This window comes from Zootoca vivipara, chromosome 1 (genome assembly GCF_963506605.1).
Source record: "Zootoca vivipara chromosome 1, rZooViv1.1, whole genome shotgun sequence".
Lineage (NCBI taxonomy): Eukaryota > Metazoa > Chordata > Lepidosauria > Squamata > Lacertidae > Zootoca > Zootoca vivipara.
Genome location: NC_083276.1, coordinates 102,035,984 through 102,052,849, shown reverse-complemented (window position 1 = coordinate 102,052,849; position 16,866 = coordinate 102,035,984). Strand labels below are relative to the sequence as shown.

Genomic DNA, 16,866 nt, shown 5'->3' with positions numbered 1-16,866 from the left:
CTTCTGCCAATTCTTCCCTTCTCCATGCTGCTTCACAAAAGGCCTTGCTCAAGGGAGAGAAGTCTTCTCCATTACAGAAAGTTTTGGATACAATACAAAGCAGCAAGCGAAGTCTCTGCTCTCTTAGGATCACTTTACTCTAGACGTTCTCCTGCCTATTCCTGGAGTCTTCTGCACACACCAGAGGACATAAGGAGTGGGGTGAGGGGAGATTTAGTAGTGAGGCAGAAGAGACTGGTTAGTAAGAAAAGCCAATTTTTATGAATCTCTCCAAGAGTTTTCCTTGTACACTAGGAAATACTGACAGGTTTCAAAAATTATGATCAGATGTGTCTAGGACAACTTCTTCCTCTTCTTCCTCTTCTTCCTCTTCTTCTTCTTCTTCCTCTTCTTCTTCTTCTTCTTCTTCTTCTTCTTCTTCTTCTTCTTCTTCTTCTAGACTTTGAACTAGAAGACTGCATGCAACAGAGTTGTTTTGAGTACTACCCTCTGTTCCAAAACAGGAATGCCATATAACATGGGAAGAGGTATTCAACAAGAAATCAAAACCACAGAACTCTCATGGGTGTACTGAACTGTGATTCTTTGGCTCAAAGGTATTTTATCTTTCCATCTTGCACTAGTATAATCCCAAAGCACTAGCACTGGGCTACTGGCAGGAGGCCTTGAGTAGCCAAGTTGTAGCATGTAGTGCTTTGCACAGGTCAGAGGTGAATGGAGCAGGGTGCACTGCCAGAATGCAAGGTTTTCAGTGTTAATTTCTATTCTGTTCATAATATCACGATCAGAACTGCACGCACCTCCCCTGTGTCTGGACACCACCACATAAAAAACATTTATTCTACACCTTTAGACACCAGGCAAAAATGTTCCTTTTTAACCAGGCCTCTGGTTGATTTGATTGACATCTGATGTAAACCCTTTTAAAATGTGGCTTTTGGGGGGGGTATTATTGAGTTGTTGTTTTTATTTTGATTATGTATTATGTGGTTTTATATTTTAATTTTATTCTGTGAACTGCCCTGAGACCTCCAGGTATAGGGCGGTATAAAAATTCAGTAAGCAATAAAATAAAAATAAGTAATCAACTGAAATATACTATTGCTACACTATTTGTCATGAAATAAGGTAAAATTCATTTCTTACGTTTCTTCATGCTGCAATAGTGTAATTGCACAATTTCACACATGAAGCCTTTTGTTGCACTGTACAGGACTATGATCAAGCAAGAAATAATGCAGGTGCACATTTTGCTTAGATGTGTATTTCTCATCTACTTCCCAACTATTGTGCTTGACATGCTGTTGGACATGATGTTCTTGTTTCGAGACCACATAATCAATTATTGTTTCGACAACCCCTCATTGATTCCTATTGTCATTTCTTCCAATTTTGTTCTAATCTCACCCACTGTGTTTCACTTTCCCCTCCTGCCATGCCATTTTCAGTCTGCAGCCAGTTTTCTCACTTAGAGAGGGGGGGAAGGTGGAAATCAATATTCTAAATCAAGAGAAAGCAGAAGCAATCCAGCTGAGAAGCACAAAGCACAGTCAGCACCAGCTAAATAACCGAGCCGAGCCAGGTCACCGGTAGCTTGAATTCTAAACCCAAAGAATACTAGTCAGCAGGATACCAGCTTCTAAAGAGAGCAAACGGGGTGGGGAGGTATATCATTTCCATTGATGAAGTGGTAGCTAGTGATATTCCACAATTTACTGCACACTACAAAGCCTTAATCTGTGAACATAACATAACATAACATGTATCGCATCTTTCTTTAAAAGCATTGTGGAATAACAGATGGGGACACTGACCTCTTTGAAGGCCGGGGCAAGAATGTTGGTCTATAAAAAAACCCCTACACTATCATTCATTTACAATGGGACCTCCTTTGTCACCCTGACTTGACTATCCGACAAAGGCCAGCAATGAATTAAGATTCTAGTATTGCAGCTGATCCCATATGATCAAGAAGCATGTGCTGCCTCAAACACTCACAATGGCACATGCAGTTGTGCATGCTGACACACACAAAAACATCTGTCTTCTTCTGGCCTGTTGCACCCAACAAATGAAAATCTCATCTGCCTGTGTTCCGATTCAAGTGAATTTATCAATGTCTAAACATTAAATCTCCTGCCAACCTAGCAGTTTGAAAGCACATCAAAGTGCAAGTAGATAAATAGGTACCACTCCAGCGGGAAGGTAAACAGTGTTTCCGTGCGCTGCTCTGGTTTCGCCAGAAGCGGCTTAGTCATGTTGGCCACATGACCCTGAAAAACTGTCTGCCGACAAACGCTGGCTCCCTCAACCAGTAAAGCAAGATGAGTGCCGCAACCCCAGAGTTGTTCGCGGCTGGACTTAACTGTCAGGGGTCCTTTACCTTTTTAAACCTTAAATGGAACTTGCTTTATTTATTTACTGTATTTGATGAGCATGGTCGTTAATGAGCCCGATTCTAGCATTCTTAATCAACATCCCATCATCCCTGATCATTTGTCATGCTAGCTGGGGCTGGTGGGAGTTGTAGTTCAAGAACTTCAGCCATAAAGGTAAAGGTAAAGGGACCCCTGACCATTAGGTCCAGTCGTGACCGACTCTGGGGTTGCGCGCTCATCTCGCATTATTGGCCGATGGAGCCGGCGTATAGCTTCCAGGTCATGTGGCCAGCATGACAAAGCCGCTTCTGGCAAACCAGAGCAGCACATGGAAACGCCGTTTACCTTCCCGCTGTAGCGGTTCCTATTTATCTACTTGCATTTTGACGTGCTTTCGAACTGCTAGGTTGGCAGGAGCTGGGACCAAGCAACGGGAGCTCACCCCGTCACAGGGATTCGAACCGCCGACCTTCTGATCAGCAAGCCCTAGGCTCAGTGGTTTAACCACAGCGCCACCTGGGTCAATAAAGGTAAAGGTAAAGGGACCCCTGACCATTAGGTCCAGTCGTGACCGACTCTGGGGTTGCGCGCTCATCTCGCATTATTGGCCGATGGAGCCGGCGTATAGCTTCCAGGTCATGTGGCCAGCATGACAAAGCCGCTTCTGGCAAACCAGAGCAGCACATGGAAACGCCGTTTACCTTCCCGCTGTAGCGGTTCCTATTTATCTACTTGCATTTTGACGTGCTTTCGAACTGCTAGGTTGGCAGGAGCTGGGACCAAGCAACAGGAGCTCACCCCGTCACAGGGATTCGAACCGCCGACCTTCTGATCAGCAAGCCCTAGGCTCAGTGGTTTAACCACAGCGCCACCTGGGTCAATAAAGGTAAAGGTAAAGGGATATTAAATAAAGCATATTAAATATATTCTAGGCAACTTCAGCAGTAACAGTAGCCTTTTTTGTGGAGTTAATCAGGGCCCTGCCTTCCCAGACGTGCAAGACATCAGCCAAAGAGCAAGAACCAGGACTTGCAGGTTTTACAGCTACGTGGTCAAGGTGATAGGCTTCCCCATAGCTCCACCAAGTGCTTGCTGATGCTTCTTGGAAGGGCCTCAAATTCTTCTGAATGTGAACCTGATTCAAATGCAGCAAACCTCAGAAATTTATATCATTAACTGTACTTTGTTCACATAGGTTTTCTAAAATGACAAATTATCCTCCCACTTACAGCCAAGATCCAGATTTTGCCTCTAGTGCTCCAAGTAAAGATGTTGGCTAGTGTTTTGGGACCACAAGAGATCTAGTTGCTTCTAATGAGCGTCGTATAATCAGAATGACTTGACAAATAATCCTGACAAAAAGCCAGTCTGATGAAGGTCTGACCTCTGGAGATGCCAGAAGGATGCAGCAAACCAGAAAGAATGAAAAGGGGAAAGAAAGAACTTCAGTCTTGCAGAAAAATAAATCCCTACCTGAAACATGATATGATTAAGCTGCAGAGTATTTTCCAAGTTATATCTTACCTAGCTTGGGTCTTTGCACAGGCAAAGCAGCACTCAGCAAAACTACTATTTTATGTAAATGAAATTTGCTTCATTTTAAAACATCATATCCAGGATGGGAATTTTTGTTCATTTTCCGAAATTTAAGAGACCAATAATATATACTAGATGTAGTTGCCAGTTACAGTGGTCAAATGTAATTTGAGTAATTGTTTTTATTTTTGATAAAAGCACACAAAACAAATGTCACACTTCTCAATAATCAACCATCTCATCACATTCTTCTGAAATATTGTTCTCATGCTCCAATACTGTATGGTCTTCTTCATCTTTTTTGCTTCTGCTCCATATTCTTGTACCAATGGAAATAAAATGGATATCTATCCAATTACAGAGGGGTGGGAGCAGAGGAATAATTCGGGTTTTATTGGGCTACCAGTGTTGTTTGCATGATGGTTTCACAACCATGTGTCTTTTCATAGATATTATTTTACACAATAATCGATAAATCTGTTGGCATCCGTCTGTCTCAAGAGACAATGGAGTGCGCCTCCAAGTCACTGGGGGTGAAGTCAAACTGCTGCAATAGCAGCACCGAGGTGACCTCTCTGGGGCACAAGCCCAGGCAGTGCATGCGTAGGTCCTGGGCTGCACAGAAGAAAAAACTATACAACTATCATAATTATTTAAGATCTTTTGGAAGCACCTTCCATTTTGAATGGCATTTCAGTTGGTCCCAATAAAGGTACTGACTAACTTGATTTTGGAGTTTATATTTTAGCTGTTCTACAGGATTTTATATAATTTTAAAGGTATGATTTAAGAGTGACACCAACATTATCCATATGTGAGTGGGACTGACTTATTATACAAAAGGGCTTCCCCTTCCTCTCACCCTCCCCCATGTCGCCAGATTTTTTGGGGGGGAGGGACAAGGAAGTCCACTTGAATTTTACCCTAAATCTATGGTTATCTGTTTTGAACATCCATGATGAAACATATGCTTACTCATTCAAAGACATTTTAATAATAATTTTAAAAAACTGTTAAAAGCACCGTTCAAACTATTTTCATGCTAAACAGTGCAAAAAATCAAGCAGAATATACAATAAAGTTTTGCTAATGAGCAGAACAGCTTTACAACTTACTGTATTAAGAATTGAGTTTTATTTGACTAATAGAATTGTTGGGTTTAAGTTGCTAAGCATAGATTTAATACCAAAACAAACTTCTGAAATTTATTCATGACACTGGGACATTAATTGTTGTGACAACTGTTGTTCTATGAAGCATACAATGGATGGCTGTCACAAAGTTATCCCTCTTTATTTGAGAACATTCCTCCCAATCCCTGAGCAAAATGCCTTTATCTAGATTCTTTTATAATGATGCTAGATTTAAGGCACAAGTAAAACAAAAGCACTTCTAAATCACATTGATTTCAGCAGGACTATCCAATAGATACTTAAATCTCTCCCATTGAGATAAATAGGACTGGAAAAGTGCTTTACTTTGGCCAAAACATGCTTCTGTTTGCTCATGCAAACAAAAGGCCTGTCGTGGTGATCCAAGATCCCTGGGGTGCATTCTTTTTTTTATTGACTTTAAACCAACAGGATGCAACAGACAGCAGATCTGGATTGAAAAGAACTGATTGAAAAGCATGCACTTCATAGCCCACCAGAGGAGCCTATTGAACAGCTCAGGTTTGTACAGCTTTCCAGACCGCAACACTACCAGAACTGCAGAGGCACAAATGGTTTGCTGAGCTTTGTTTGTTGGTTTTTTAAAAAATAATGCAGAAATGTTGCTGTTTCCTTTCAGTTTTAAAGTCCATGTGCAAGTGGGTGTGGTGGGTTCTATCCCACTCATTGTCAGGACACAGAACCAGCACAGCACTGGACAAAAGTATGCTTACCGCTATGGAATCACAAGAAATACAGTACAGTACTAGGAAAAGTAGAAACTATCAGCTGCTACGCTAACAACAGTGTAATTAGTCCAACTAATCACTGCAGTATTCAGCAGAGAAAGAAAGGAGACCTCAGCAATTACAGGAGGGCCATCGTACAACCTACATTTGTCCAGAATATTCATTTGCAAGCCAGAGTGAAACATGCCTTTGATTGCAAGTTAACAATTGGCTGCAATTACTGTTACAATTTTTTTTAAGACAGCAATTTGGTGAAGTGGTGGAACAGTTTTCCTTGCTGTAAAACAAGGCAGGCAGGACATAGAGTCAGAGAGTTAGGCAGCAAGTTCCCCCTGAAAAACACCAGCACCTATTAAATCTTGCAGATTTACATGAGATGCAATAAATCCACTAAGCATGGTGAGCGTGGCCTGCCCATAAGAGTGTGTGATAAGTGGCCTGGCCAACCTTTCCACTTTGAAAGTAGTTGTGTGGCAATCCTCTCCAGCTTCAGAGCTGGGAGAAAGGCTGGGAACTGCCTGCCCACGGAGAGGAGAACAAGCAATCCAAAACATCTCTAACCCTTCGCATGTTGAACACAGGAATATGAAAAGGTTTTTGTTGACAAGCTAATGCTTATCAACAAAGGCATAAGTTGATAAGTTCATGAGTTATTCATGTAGCAAATGTAGTTGCCACTAAGTAATCTAAAAGTGCTAAAATTTGTAATCACTTACTGAGTTATTACAGATCATTTCTCTTATGAAGCTAATTCCACAATAACACACACAGCCTGGAAAGAAGGAAGGGAGGAAAGATATTAAGCAAGCTAAATTAATACTGAATCAGCTTTGCTTGGTTCTGGTGCAAATATTAGGAGTTCTGTCTGCAGTGATGAAGAACACAGAAAATATTACCACCTGAAAAGTTTGCAGAGGAAGAAGAATCAAATCACTGTTGCCTCGAGACAGCTTTACCGGCAAACAGGTGAAGCAGGCCATGGTTGGCAATGTCTCCCCGGACTACATATAGCCAGGGATCTGCACCCACACAAGCTCCCCAAAAGAGCCATAGAAGCCAGGGGAGCAAGAATGCAGAGAAAGCTGTACTGAAACAAATGGAAATTACAACAACAGTAAAGGATTGAAAGGGTAGAGATTTCCAGTGGATTTCACCTAGCTTATTTATCTTTGGTTTTAAGCAAGTAACAACAGCTAGCTTCAAAAGAGATGCTTCCATGTATTTTCTTTCAACAAGCTAAAAATAAGGGATATGTTGATTTGTATGGGCAGGGTTCAACTAAGTTGTTCTGTGTGAAGAACAAAGTCTGCTTACGTGATAGGACTTTTCCCTCCTCTCCTTCCTGCACTCCCTAAATCGAGCCTGGAGGGCTGGAGGAACCACCAGAACAGGTTTGGGGGTGCACAGAAGGAAGATCCATTACACAAGCAGATCTTGTTCCCTGCACACATATCCCACTTAGTGCTACATTGAATTCCATCCTATAAAAATATACCGTATTCTCAAATTCATAATTGTGCGTTTTAAAAATGAAAGCAAAGCTGTACCAACGAGTTCTAGTTACAAACCATTTTTAAAAACAAACTAATTTAGCAAGGCTTCTTATTTTATATTTAGTGATTCTAAAGCTACTTAGTGATAGAATTTTTAAGTATCCATGGGCAAAACCAAATGCAATTAGTAGTATCACTGCTGCATCCAGAACTACCAAACATAAACAGCAAAACATAGCGACACCTACAAACACTGTAATTATTGTTGGGCTAATTGCTCACTAATTCAAGTAAAAATTATCTAGCAGAGTACTGAAGTAAGCCTATTAGAATAATCATTTGTTAGCTCAAAGCCCTATAACCATTTCCCCGACAACATAAATATTACACCCACATACAAATATCTATTGCCATTTTGTTGTGGTTGATAGGCCAGAAGTAGAAATGAACAGAGTTGGCTAGTGCTTAATTCATTACTAAAGTTTCCTAGTCCAGCTCTGATGTAACTCTGAAAACTGGGTATGGGTGTACTGACAATTTGAAACAACCATTTCAGAGTCAAGGGCAAATTCTCATTGCAGAATAAAGAGAAGTAGATATCAAATAACCAGTAAAGATAAAATAACCAGACAGATTTCCTTTTGCTTTATCAACTGATAGTTGATGTTTTTTAACTCTTCTTCTTTAAAAAATTTTTGTCCATTATCAAATCTTATAGGAATGTTTGTATTTTTAAAGACAAGAAAAATAAAGCACTTCGTTAGACAACATGCAATTAATATTGCCACAGAATGTTCCAATGACAACAACCACACAATAAAAAACATAAAAATGTTAAAATCAGAATTCAGCTAACAATTACGGATGCCAGGGGGTTGTTCCTGGGACCTTTCCCCATACACTCACAAACCTGTTATGATAGAAGCACCAATCCCTTACAACAGTCTCAGAGTTCAAGTACTTCTCACACCTCTGAACATAATCTGTCTTTGATAGTCATCTTCTCTCAGCCATCCCTACCTTCTCAAAGTTATTGTGAGGCTAAAATGCATTGAGCTTTGAGCTCCAGAGGTAAAGGAGTAACAGGGGTAACAAAACCAAAGGTTGTTGAGGAAGCTGCCCACCAATGTTTTATAAATGTAGCTTTCAACTCCTTTAATAAAATGCTTTTCACACTGACTTTGTCCACTGAAGAGTCCACCTATCTGTTGACGACTCTCTGGTATATTCTGTGGCGCACACTCAATTCACTGGGGTCCAACAGCTGCACACCACCAGGAACTCCAGTAATGGGCAGACAAGCTGAAAGCTTTGTCTGCCATTACTGATCTTCTAATCTAATTAAACCAGTTTCCTTGGAACACATTTTGAAAATCTTAGCATAGAGGCAGAAGGTTGCCATTATTCAGAGGAATTCAGGCAGAAGGTTGCCATAGATTCATATTACAGGACTATTAGGTAATTCATATTGCAAGGAGAATATTACCACAAATTGCCCTGAAGGCCAGCCAGATACCGCTGGCGTTGAGGTCGGATATATAGGCATCCTCTCCCCCACCCACGCCACCACATCTACAGTAGGAAAACGGAAGAGCAAACATCTCAACCAAGGCCAATATGATCCTGTAAGTGATAAGGAATGGAACTCTTGTTAACCGAAGGTTCTCTCTCTCTCTCTCTCTCTCTCTCTCCCTCCCTCCCTCCCTCCCTCCCTCCCTCCCCATAATGCAGCAAGAAGAGCAGGAAATGAACACAGCAGGCAAGGATTGAACATCTCTGGATGGAATACATAAATTTTGCTCTCGTCTGCAGAGACTGCAGCTTGGCATGCTTTTAACTCAGGGCTGCAAAAATGCATGAAAACACAAGCTGGGTTGGCAGAGGGGGTGGGAATTCCTCCACCTCTGTAATTCTCTCAGCAATTTCTTGCCACCTGTCAATCAGTCAAAGGCATCAGGAGGGAGTATGTGAGCATGCCCAGTGATCCAGATGACATCAGCTTGATCAATGCTGGGGATTGGAAGGCTGCAGCAGCAAGGAAGGAAAGGAGGCAGCTGAAAGAGTCAATTGGGGTTGACTCTATTCAGTTCCCCACCATTGCCCTCTGCTGCGGCTACAAAAACAAGGAACTCAGCCAAGCAGTACCTTACATGGCAGGTTTTCCCCTGCAGAAAGCATCCAAAAAGGGTCGAAGGAGGATGTTTTGTTGCAGGGCACTAACGTTTGACAGATGTAGGAATTAACTGTAGTATCTGGCCTACAGAAGCAAAGGATGATAAGACAAGAAATGGGCACTTCAACAAAGCTAGACAGGGGAGTGAAACATTAAATAAATAAAAAATGCTTGCATTTCATGCCTTTTCTGCACCACCATTCACAGTTACTTTCTCTATACCTATTTATGCCTATCTTTCAGCTGAAGGCAACTGTGCCATGCATCTGCCAATGTGGGCTCTTAGCCCACAAAAGGCTCACGCAGCAATAAATGTCAGGCTTTCGAAAAAGGTTGCCGCAGGACACTTGGCTGTGCCATCCCCTTATGCTCACGCACATGCGAAGGCTTGGAATGTTGCATCCCCCAAAGGGGGGAAAATGCTACCACCAAACACCTATATTAAGTGACACCCCCCCAAAAAAAACACCACCTACTCACACCCCTTTCCAACATCTTTTGTGTGTCTATTCCAGCTAAAGAGAAGAGGAAGAGGCATTCTCCTTTGGGACCCCCAAGCTGATCTCCAAGTCTGAGGAGTAAGGGAGGAAGACACCCAGGCGGGGCGCGACCTTTCCTCCCATGGCAAGTGAGTGGAAGGGGTTTCCCAATCTCATCCCCGCACCCTCCTCCCATACCAGGGTTTCGGAGCTCAAGGTGAATGAAAAGAGCCAGCACACAGAAACGCGCGCGCACCGTCGCTCCATAACAGCAGCCAAGGTTGGGAACAATGGGCGGAGGAAGTAGTAGCACAACAATGCAGTGCGAAGGCACGCCACGCAGGGGGCCCAGGCAGCACGACAATGTTGCCGAAAGGGAGGAAATTGGCGGGTCTCTCTCTCTCTCCACGTTGCTGCAGGAGGCGAGGGAAGGTCTTAAGGCGAAGGGGGGAGGGGGACGAGATGAAGGCAACTCCCTCTCCCACGCACGCCACCACCCCCAAAACAAAAAAGCCACCCCAAAACAAAACAAGCAAGGCGACGACGAGGAAGCTTACCCCGACCACGACCGTCTCCTCGCCTTTGAATTTGGGGATGAATTTGTCCCCGCGGTGGATCTCGGCTTCGTTGAGGGGCCGGAACCGGCACATCACTTTGATGCTGCATTCGGCTGGGTCCGCCATCTCGGCGCGGGGAGGAGGTGGCGCCTTGACCTACGGCGCGTGGCGAGGACGGCGCGGGCGACCCCGCTCCTTTCCCCCCCCTCCCCGGCTTCTCGTTTCTTTTGGGGGGTGGCGGGGGGGTGTTCGAGCGGCAGGGGAAGGAGCCCAGCCCGGTCAGGAGAGGCGGCGGCAACGAGGCAGCATGCCCGGTTGCCTCAACACGACCACTGGCGAGCGCGAGGCGCGAGCAACTTAGGCAGGGAAATAAACAGAAGGGCGGGAATGGCCTGAGGGGTGGGGTGGGGGGCGCCAGCCTCAGCCCCTCGAGGGCTGCAGCTCGGGTTTCTTCAGACGGTGGCAGCCGCCGGTGCCGTGAAAGAAAAGCATCGAACAACAGGAATGCATATGATCATTCGAAGTCTTTTATAAAAATAAATAAATAAAAAATGAAGCCGGGTCCTTTACTCTCCACGCCGCCCCACTTCCTGCCCACTCAAACGCCGGAGCCGCTTGCTAGCTTTGCAAGCTCTGCTGCTGCTCCTGCTGCTGCTGCTGCTGCTGTCGCCACCATCCTGCATCCCCGCCAGCAAACCACCTTCTCCCTCTCCCTCTCCCTCTCTCTCTCTTCCCCCGCCCTCAAGGGCTTTGTGACTTCACTGCATTACATCAACCCTTCCCAAAGCTCATGGGCTGGACTGGAGGGGGAGAAGTTCCTGGCGCATCCTGGGAGTTGTAGTTCTTGTAAGGACAGGTGGGGAGAGCTGGGAACCGGAGAGACGAGGCGAGAAGGAATGTGAGGAGAGGTCTTCTTCTTCTTCTTCTTCTTCTTTCTTCTTCTTCTTCTTCTTCTTCTTCTTCTTCTTCTTCTTCTTCTTCTTCTTCTTCTTCTTCTTCTTCTTCTTCTTCTTCTTCTTCTTCTTCTTCCTCCTCCTCCTCCTCCTCCTCCTCCTCCTCCTCCTCCTCCTCCTCCTCCTCCTCCTTTCCTCCTAACTTTTTGCTATATTTTGGCACCTGAAGGACTTCTAAAAAATACAAATAGAAAATATATTTCAAATTAACAAAGCTGAATGGCACAATGTTAGCATGTATAAAGCCTGAAATCATCCGTCAGACTAAAAATCAGACGCCTCCTGAGTCCTGCCTAAAAGAGAAGGTTGCAGTTCTTCCTCAAATCTCGTAGACAATCCCATCCCACAGTCTCAATATCTGCATATAGTATCTTAAGCATACTAGTTTTAGAGTGCCTTGCTTGAAACAACTTGTGAAAGTAATGTTATCTGCCAAGAATAATGTTGTTGTTGGTGGTGGTGGTGGTGGTGCTGCTGCTTTTTTTTCCTTAAAAAAATGTTTAGGGGTATTCTCATTTTCCTACTCATATTGAAATACCGGTACTGTACTGTACTGCCCCTCAATGAGGCCAAACTTAGATTCACAAAAAGTTTCAGGGTATGCATATCCCCACGTACCCCCAGAAAAAAAAAGCACTGATGATGATTATAACCCCTTTCTGAGATCTTCCTGATGTTGCCTCTTCTCTTTTTAATTTACTTTTAATTTACCTAACTTTAAAATCCTGCGCTCTGTCACTGGCTCATTGGGTGGTGTTGTGTACATTACTCTGGTAATCCTTCAATCAGATGGGTACCCAACTATCCATGACTTCTCAGGAACCATCTGAATATTACAAAATTTAAAATATGTACCTATATTAATAATTAAATATTTGACTTGCCTCTTCACATGTCTTTCCAATAGGGTTGCTTCCCTTTTGCTTTACTCGCAGCTCCATGGATTCTTGCTTTGTCAGCAAAGCACTACTTCACTGCTACTTAGAAAAAAGTTAATGGAACATGTTTCCAAGATAATGTTGCTTGCACCAGCTCAAACGAATCATAATTTTATGGTGGTTCCAGGCTTCATTGCACATGTACTTTTAAAAAATTAGTTTTTGCTCACCGTCCTTCGCCTTATGTTGGTATTTCCCATTCATGTTAGTGTTTAATGATCAGTGCACACCTATTATAGATCTGCCCCTCCTTTGTGAGGCCTATATGAGCTTTAGTAGTAATTGATAGGCAATACATATGTGAAGTATATTACCTGGTTCTGTTAGTGTAGACAAGGCTGCTACTTAGTGTTGCCTCTCCTCTGCTGTGTTCCCACTGTACTCAAGTTTATTTCATTGCTATTCAGCCTTCCCACCAATAAGCTCAGACAAGCATGCACCAAACTCCTATTGTACACACTGTATTATTGAATCAATGCAGTTACAGTACATAAATTGCCATGTTGCTCCTGTGCAACAACCCATGCACCCAATCCTTTCGGATTACACAGTGCACACCAAGAGTGATCTAATTAGCAGTTAATCCAAATACCTTCCAATAAATATTTGTTCTATTATGATCAATGAGACCCAAAAATGTGTTTAGAATTGGGGTGTTTTGTAAGCCCTTATATTAAGCTGGCATCCTGAGCACAAAGCAGGAACCTAGCATGAGAAAATAATTTCTCTTTCTTGCTTTGTGCTCAGGATGCTAGCTTAATAATATAAGGTATATTAAGCTTGAAAAAGTACCAAAGGAATATATGCTAACATTGAACTTAGCAAGGTTTATTTCTGAGTATATCTGCATAAGTTCAAACTATAAATGTCTTACATTGCTTTCTTCTATATATATATATGAATATGAGAGAGCTGTTCAGATGGTTATTTCCATTATCTATGGAGGATTCGTATTTATATATCTGATCCTTTATTCTTAGGTCACCTCCTTATACAGTACATTTCTGCAGCCTTGTTTTCATGAAGAGAGACTTCATACCTTTTCACTAATAAACATTGTACTTCATAATAATTCCCAGTATTCATCAGAGTAGATGTTTTAGGATCCCCAGAATGGGATAGACAGATTTCAAAAGCTATACAGTATTCCAACTTACTTCTAAAGGACTATTGATACCTGGAAAAATATACTCAAATAGAACTTAGCTGTCTCTATTCATTTACTATCTAAATTCATACATTGTTTTCTAGAGAAATCTGAGACACTTGAAACTAGGTCCTAGGGTTTCATTCTGGCTCAAACTAGGAATATTTCTTCATTTGTTTAGCATCTTTGTCCGATATCAGTTACATATTATTAATGCAGGCAGTTTATGGAGAAAACAACGAACAACCTGTGCACAGACGATCCAAGCAACTATTGTAATGTTTTCTAAAAACTATGTTTCAAATCCCTGGGGAGAAGTTAGCTGTGGCTTCTTGCCAGATTGTGTTGCAAAACCATCACATGGTGATAATGCAGTGCAACAGTGTCAACATGAAACTGTCATGTCTTGCATAAAACGTTTTCTATGTAGACAAGTTTGTCATATGACAAGTGGTTGTTACTTCACAGATCACAGAGCTGTTTTTATCAGAATGAATTGTTTATAACATTAAATTACAGAATGTATTGTTGTTATTAGTATACTGTACAGTAGTTTGATTGCCACTAAAGGATGGCTATCAATATGAAATATGATTTGTAGATTGATTCATTTAATAAGTACATATACACTGAGGGAGGCAAGTTGCCACAGTTCTTAACATAGTAGTAGTCAATGTTTTGTTACTGCTCAAAGGGAAACAGTCAATCCATTACATTTTGACCTGGACCATGTGTTCCTTAATAATTTATAAACATTAAAGAACAAAACATGGCATCCTGAGGGATTACTTTAAATAACCTCATTATTTTCTGGTTCATTTGCTAATTAATCCCCAGAATATTGAATTGCATTCCTGACTTCACTCCCCTCTAGCTTTTATTCTTCCCACTTGAGCTCACTGTTTGCCTTTTTACCTGCTGCATAAAATGCATTCAATGCTGCAACGGCAACATTCCACCTAATGGTGAATTTGGGTCATCGAGTGCCTAAAAGTTTGGAAGTAAAACAAAGGCTGCTCAAAAGGTGGCTATTACGGTACATATTCAGGGTCCTTCCTGAATATAAATTTGCAAATTAAAAGCCCTTTAGCACTACGTAGCATGGTGGGACAAAGTTAGAGGTTTGGAACACATACCAACATTTTGTAATCCACTAGACTAGTATTAGTACATGAACCCAAGTCACTCAGTTGTTGGTTCTACATCTTAGGTACTAATTCTAACTGGCGGATTTCCCTATTCAAACTCTGAGCAGCTTGGGATATTTCTTCTCTTGCAGTGGCAGCAGTCTTTTTGGTACTAATAAATGTATGAGCAGAGCCCCACCTCAAATGTTGCAGAGTACCACCCTTGGTGTGCACATGTTACCTGACTCTGTGGAAGAAGTGGTTGAAGAAAATAAAAGCATATTAACAGGAGTCTCTCTGCTATAATTTGCTATAATCTGTCTTAATTTTCTAAAAAGCACAACCTGCCTGCATGGAAGTAAATAGAGCATGAAACTTCTGCATACTGTTGAGTGCTTGGCTTGGCTGGGGAGAACCGAGGGGCCAAATTTGAATCTCCTTTGCTGCAACATGAAAGCCATAGGGGTTGTTCCACAGGGAATCCAAACCACCCTTACTCTTTGTCTGATGTATTAACAGCTGACTATATTGCAGGGCTGCGCTACTCTCTCTCAGCACAGACCTCCAACCAGTAACAGGAATTGATTGAATTATACTGCAGGGTTGTTGCGTACCATCCAATCTGCAGCACAGACTGCAGATTACTGAACTCACCCAGTTAACTCCAACCTCAACTTAAGCCCATGCAATCTACCGTAATACTTCTGCACGACACTGCCCAATTGTTGCAAACAATACATACAAGTCTGACCAACATATAAATGGGAACCCTTCCCAACTCCAAAATCCATCTGCTTTGGAATTGGCATTAGTAGGATATATATAGATTTATTTTAAAGAAAAGTTTAATACATTAAAATTTAGGGGGGGGGACTTCCTTCATACCACCTTTGGGTGGTTTTTTTTGGGTGTGGGTGTGTGGTTCAAATATATTGGTGCTCAGTCTAATTAAAATATTGGATTTCTCCATTAATTTATGCTCGTACATCCCTGGGGGCATTTAAAAATAGCTTGGTCAGTGAGAACTAGGAAATGAACGACCCAGGCAAGTTTTCTTTGTACCCTTTTATCACCATGTATGTTTTTCTCCATCCTTCCTTTTCAACTACTTCATTCAATTTCCCTTCTACCTGGTTGCCATTTTTTTTTCATTCAGTTGCTCAGCACTCCATGCCATTAACTTGATGAGTTCTCCCTTGCCCTTAAGTTTTTGCCTGTTTTATCTGTTTCTGCAAACCTCAATGTTCCCCTAATCTGCAGGTACCTGTGTACAGGTGCTGCCACACTGTCTACATAACAGTTGCAAAATAGAACATATGATTTCAAAGTGATGCAAACCCTGCTACTAAATAGGATGGTTACCAGAAAAGCACCTTGAAGCTGGACTTAAGTGCCATCATTTCTCCCTTTGCCCACAAAGAGTAAGTATTCACCAAAATTTCAGATATATTTGAATTATTGGTTCTTTCTTTAGCAGTGATTCTTCAGACTGATAAAACGAAGGAAAAGCAGACCTCAATATACCAGTTTTTCATGGCTTGAACTGCGATTACAAGTTCAGTTTTATTTGGAAGATATAAGGAGCCACATTCAGTACTTCTGTAGGCGCTTCGGGACAATTTAACTGACATCTTATATTTTACAAACAATATCCTATACCCAATATCCAATATTTAGACTGGCTCAATAGTATGTATGGAGTTGTCAAGCATGGGTCACCTATTCATTAACTTCTTACCTTTTTACACAACCAAATCTTCACAAAGTATGAGGAAGGGTAACATATATGCTGAAAATTCTTCTGAGAAAAAGCCATTCTAATCCTTTCCTTTCCTTCTCTGCAATGTTTTAAAAACTCCAGGAGTTCATTAGTTGCCAAGAGGGGGAATGTCCTCTGGCTCTCTCCTACCGTACTCTCAGATAATCTGAAAACTCTGGCAGCAAAGAAGCAAAGAGGCTCGATGCATTTTACTTTAGAACAGATAACGATTCTTTATATAATAACTGATGGAAGTATATTAATAACATGGTATACACACATGATTTATACTTTTTTTTTAAAAAAAAAGAGAGGCACAACATAAAACCGTGTAATATAATATACCGTAATAAAACCTAAAGGCAGTCTAATTCAGATGTCACTTGTTACTTTAAATATGTTCAGTCTCACTTCAAAAATATAAAT

The 16,866-nt window shown here is 41.8% G+C and overlaps 1 protein-coding gene across 1 annotated transcript in view; it reads right to left on the bottom strand.

The window, feature by feature from the left end:
• KIF5C (kinesin family member 5C) overlaps window positions 1-11,183 on the bottom strand; it is a 72,604-nt gene extending 61,421 nt beyond the window's left edge. Inside the window, exon 1 of the mRNA XM_035131291.2 lies at window positions 10,517-11,183. Coding sequence (XP_034987182.2) covers window positions 10,517-10,642 — 126 coding nt within the window. The 5' untranslated portion in view covers window positions 10,643-11,183. The remainder of the gene's footprint in view (window positions 1-10,516) is intronic.
• Window positions 11,184-16,866: the final 5,683 nt, after the last annotated feature.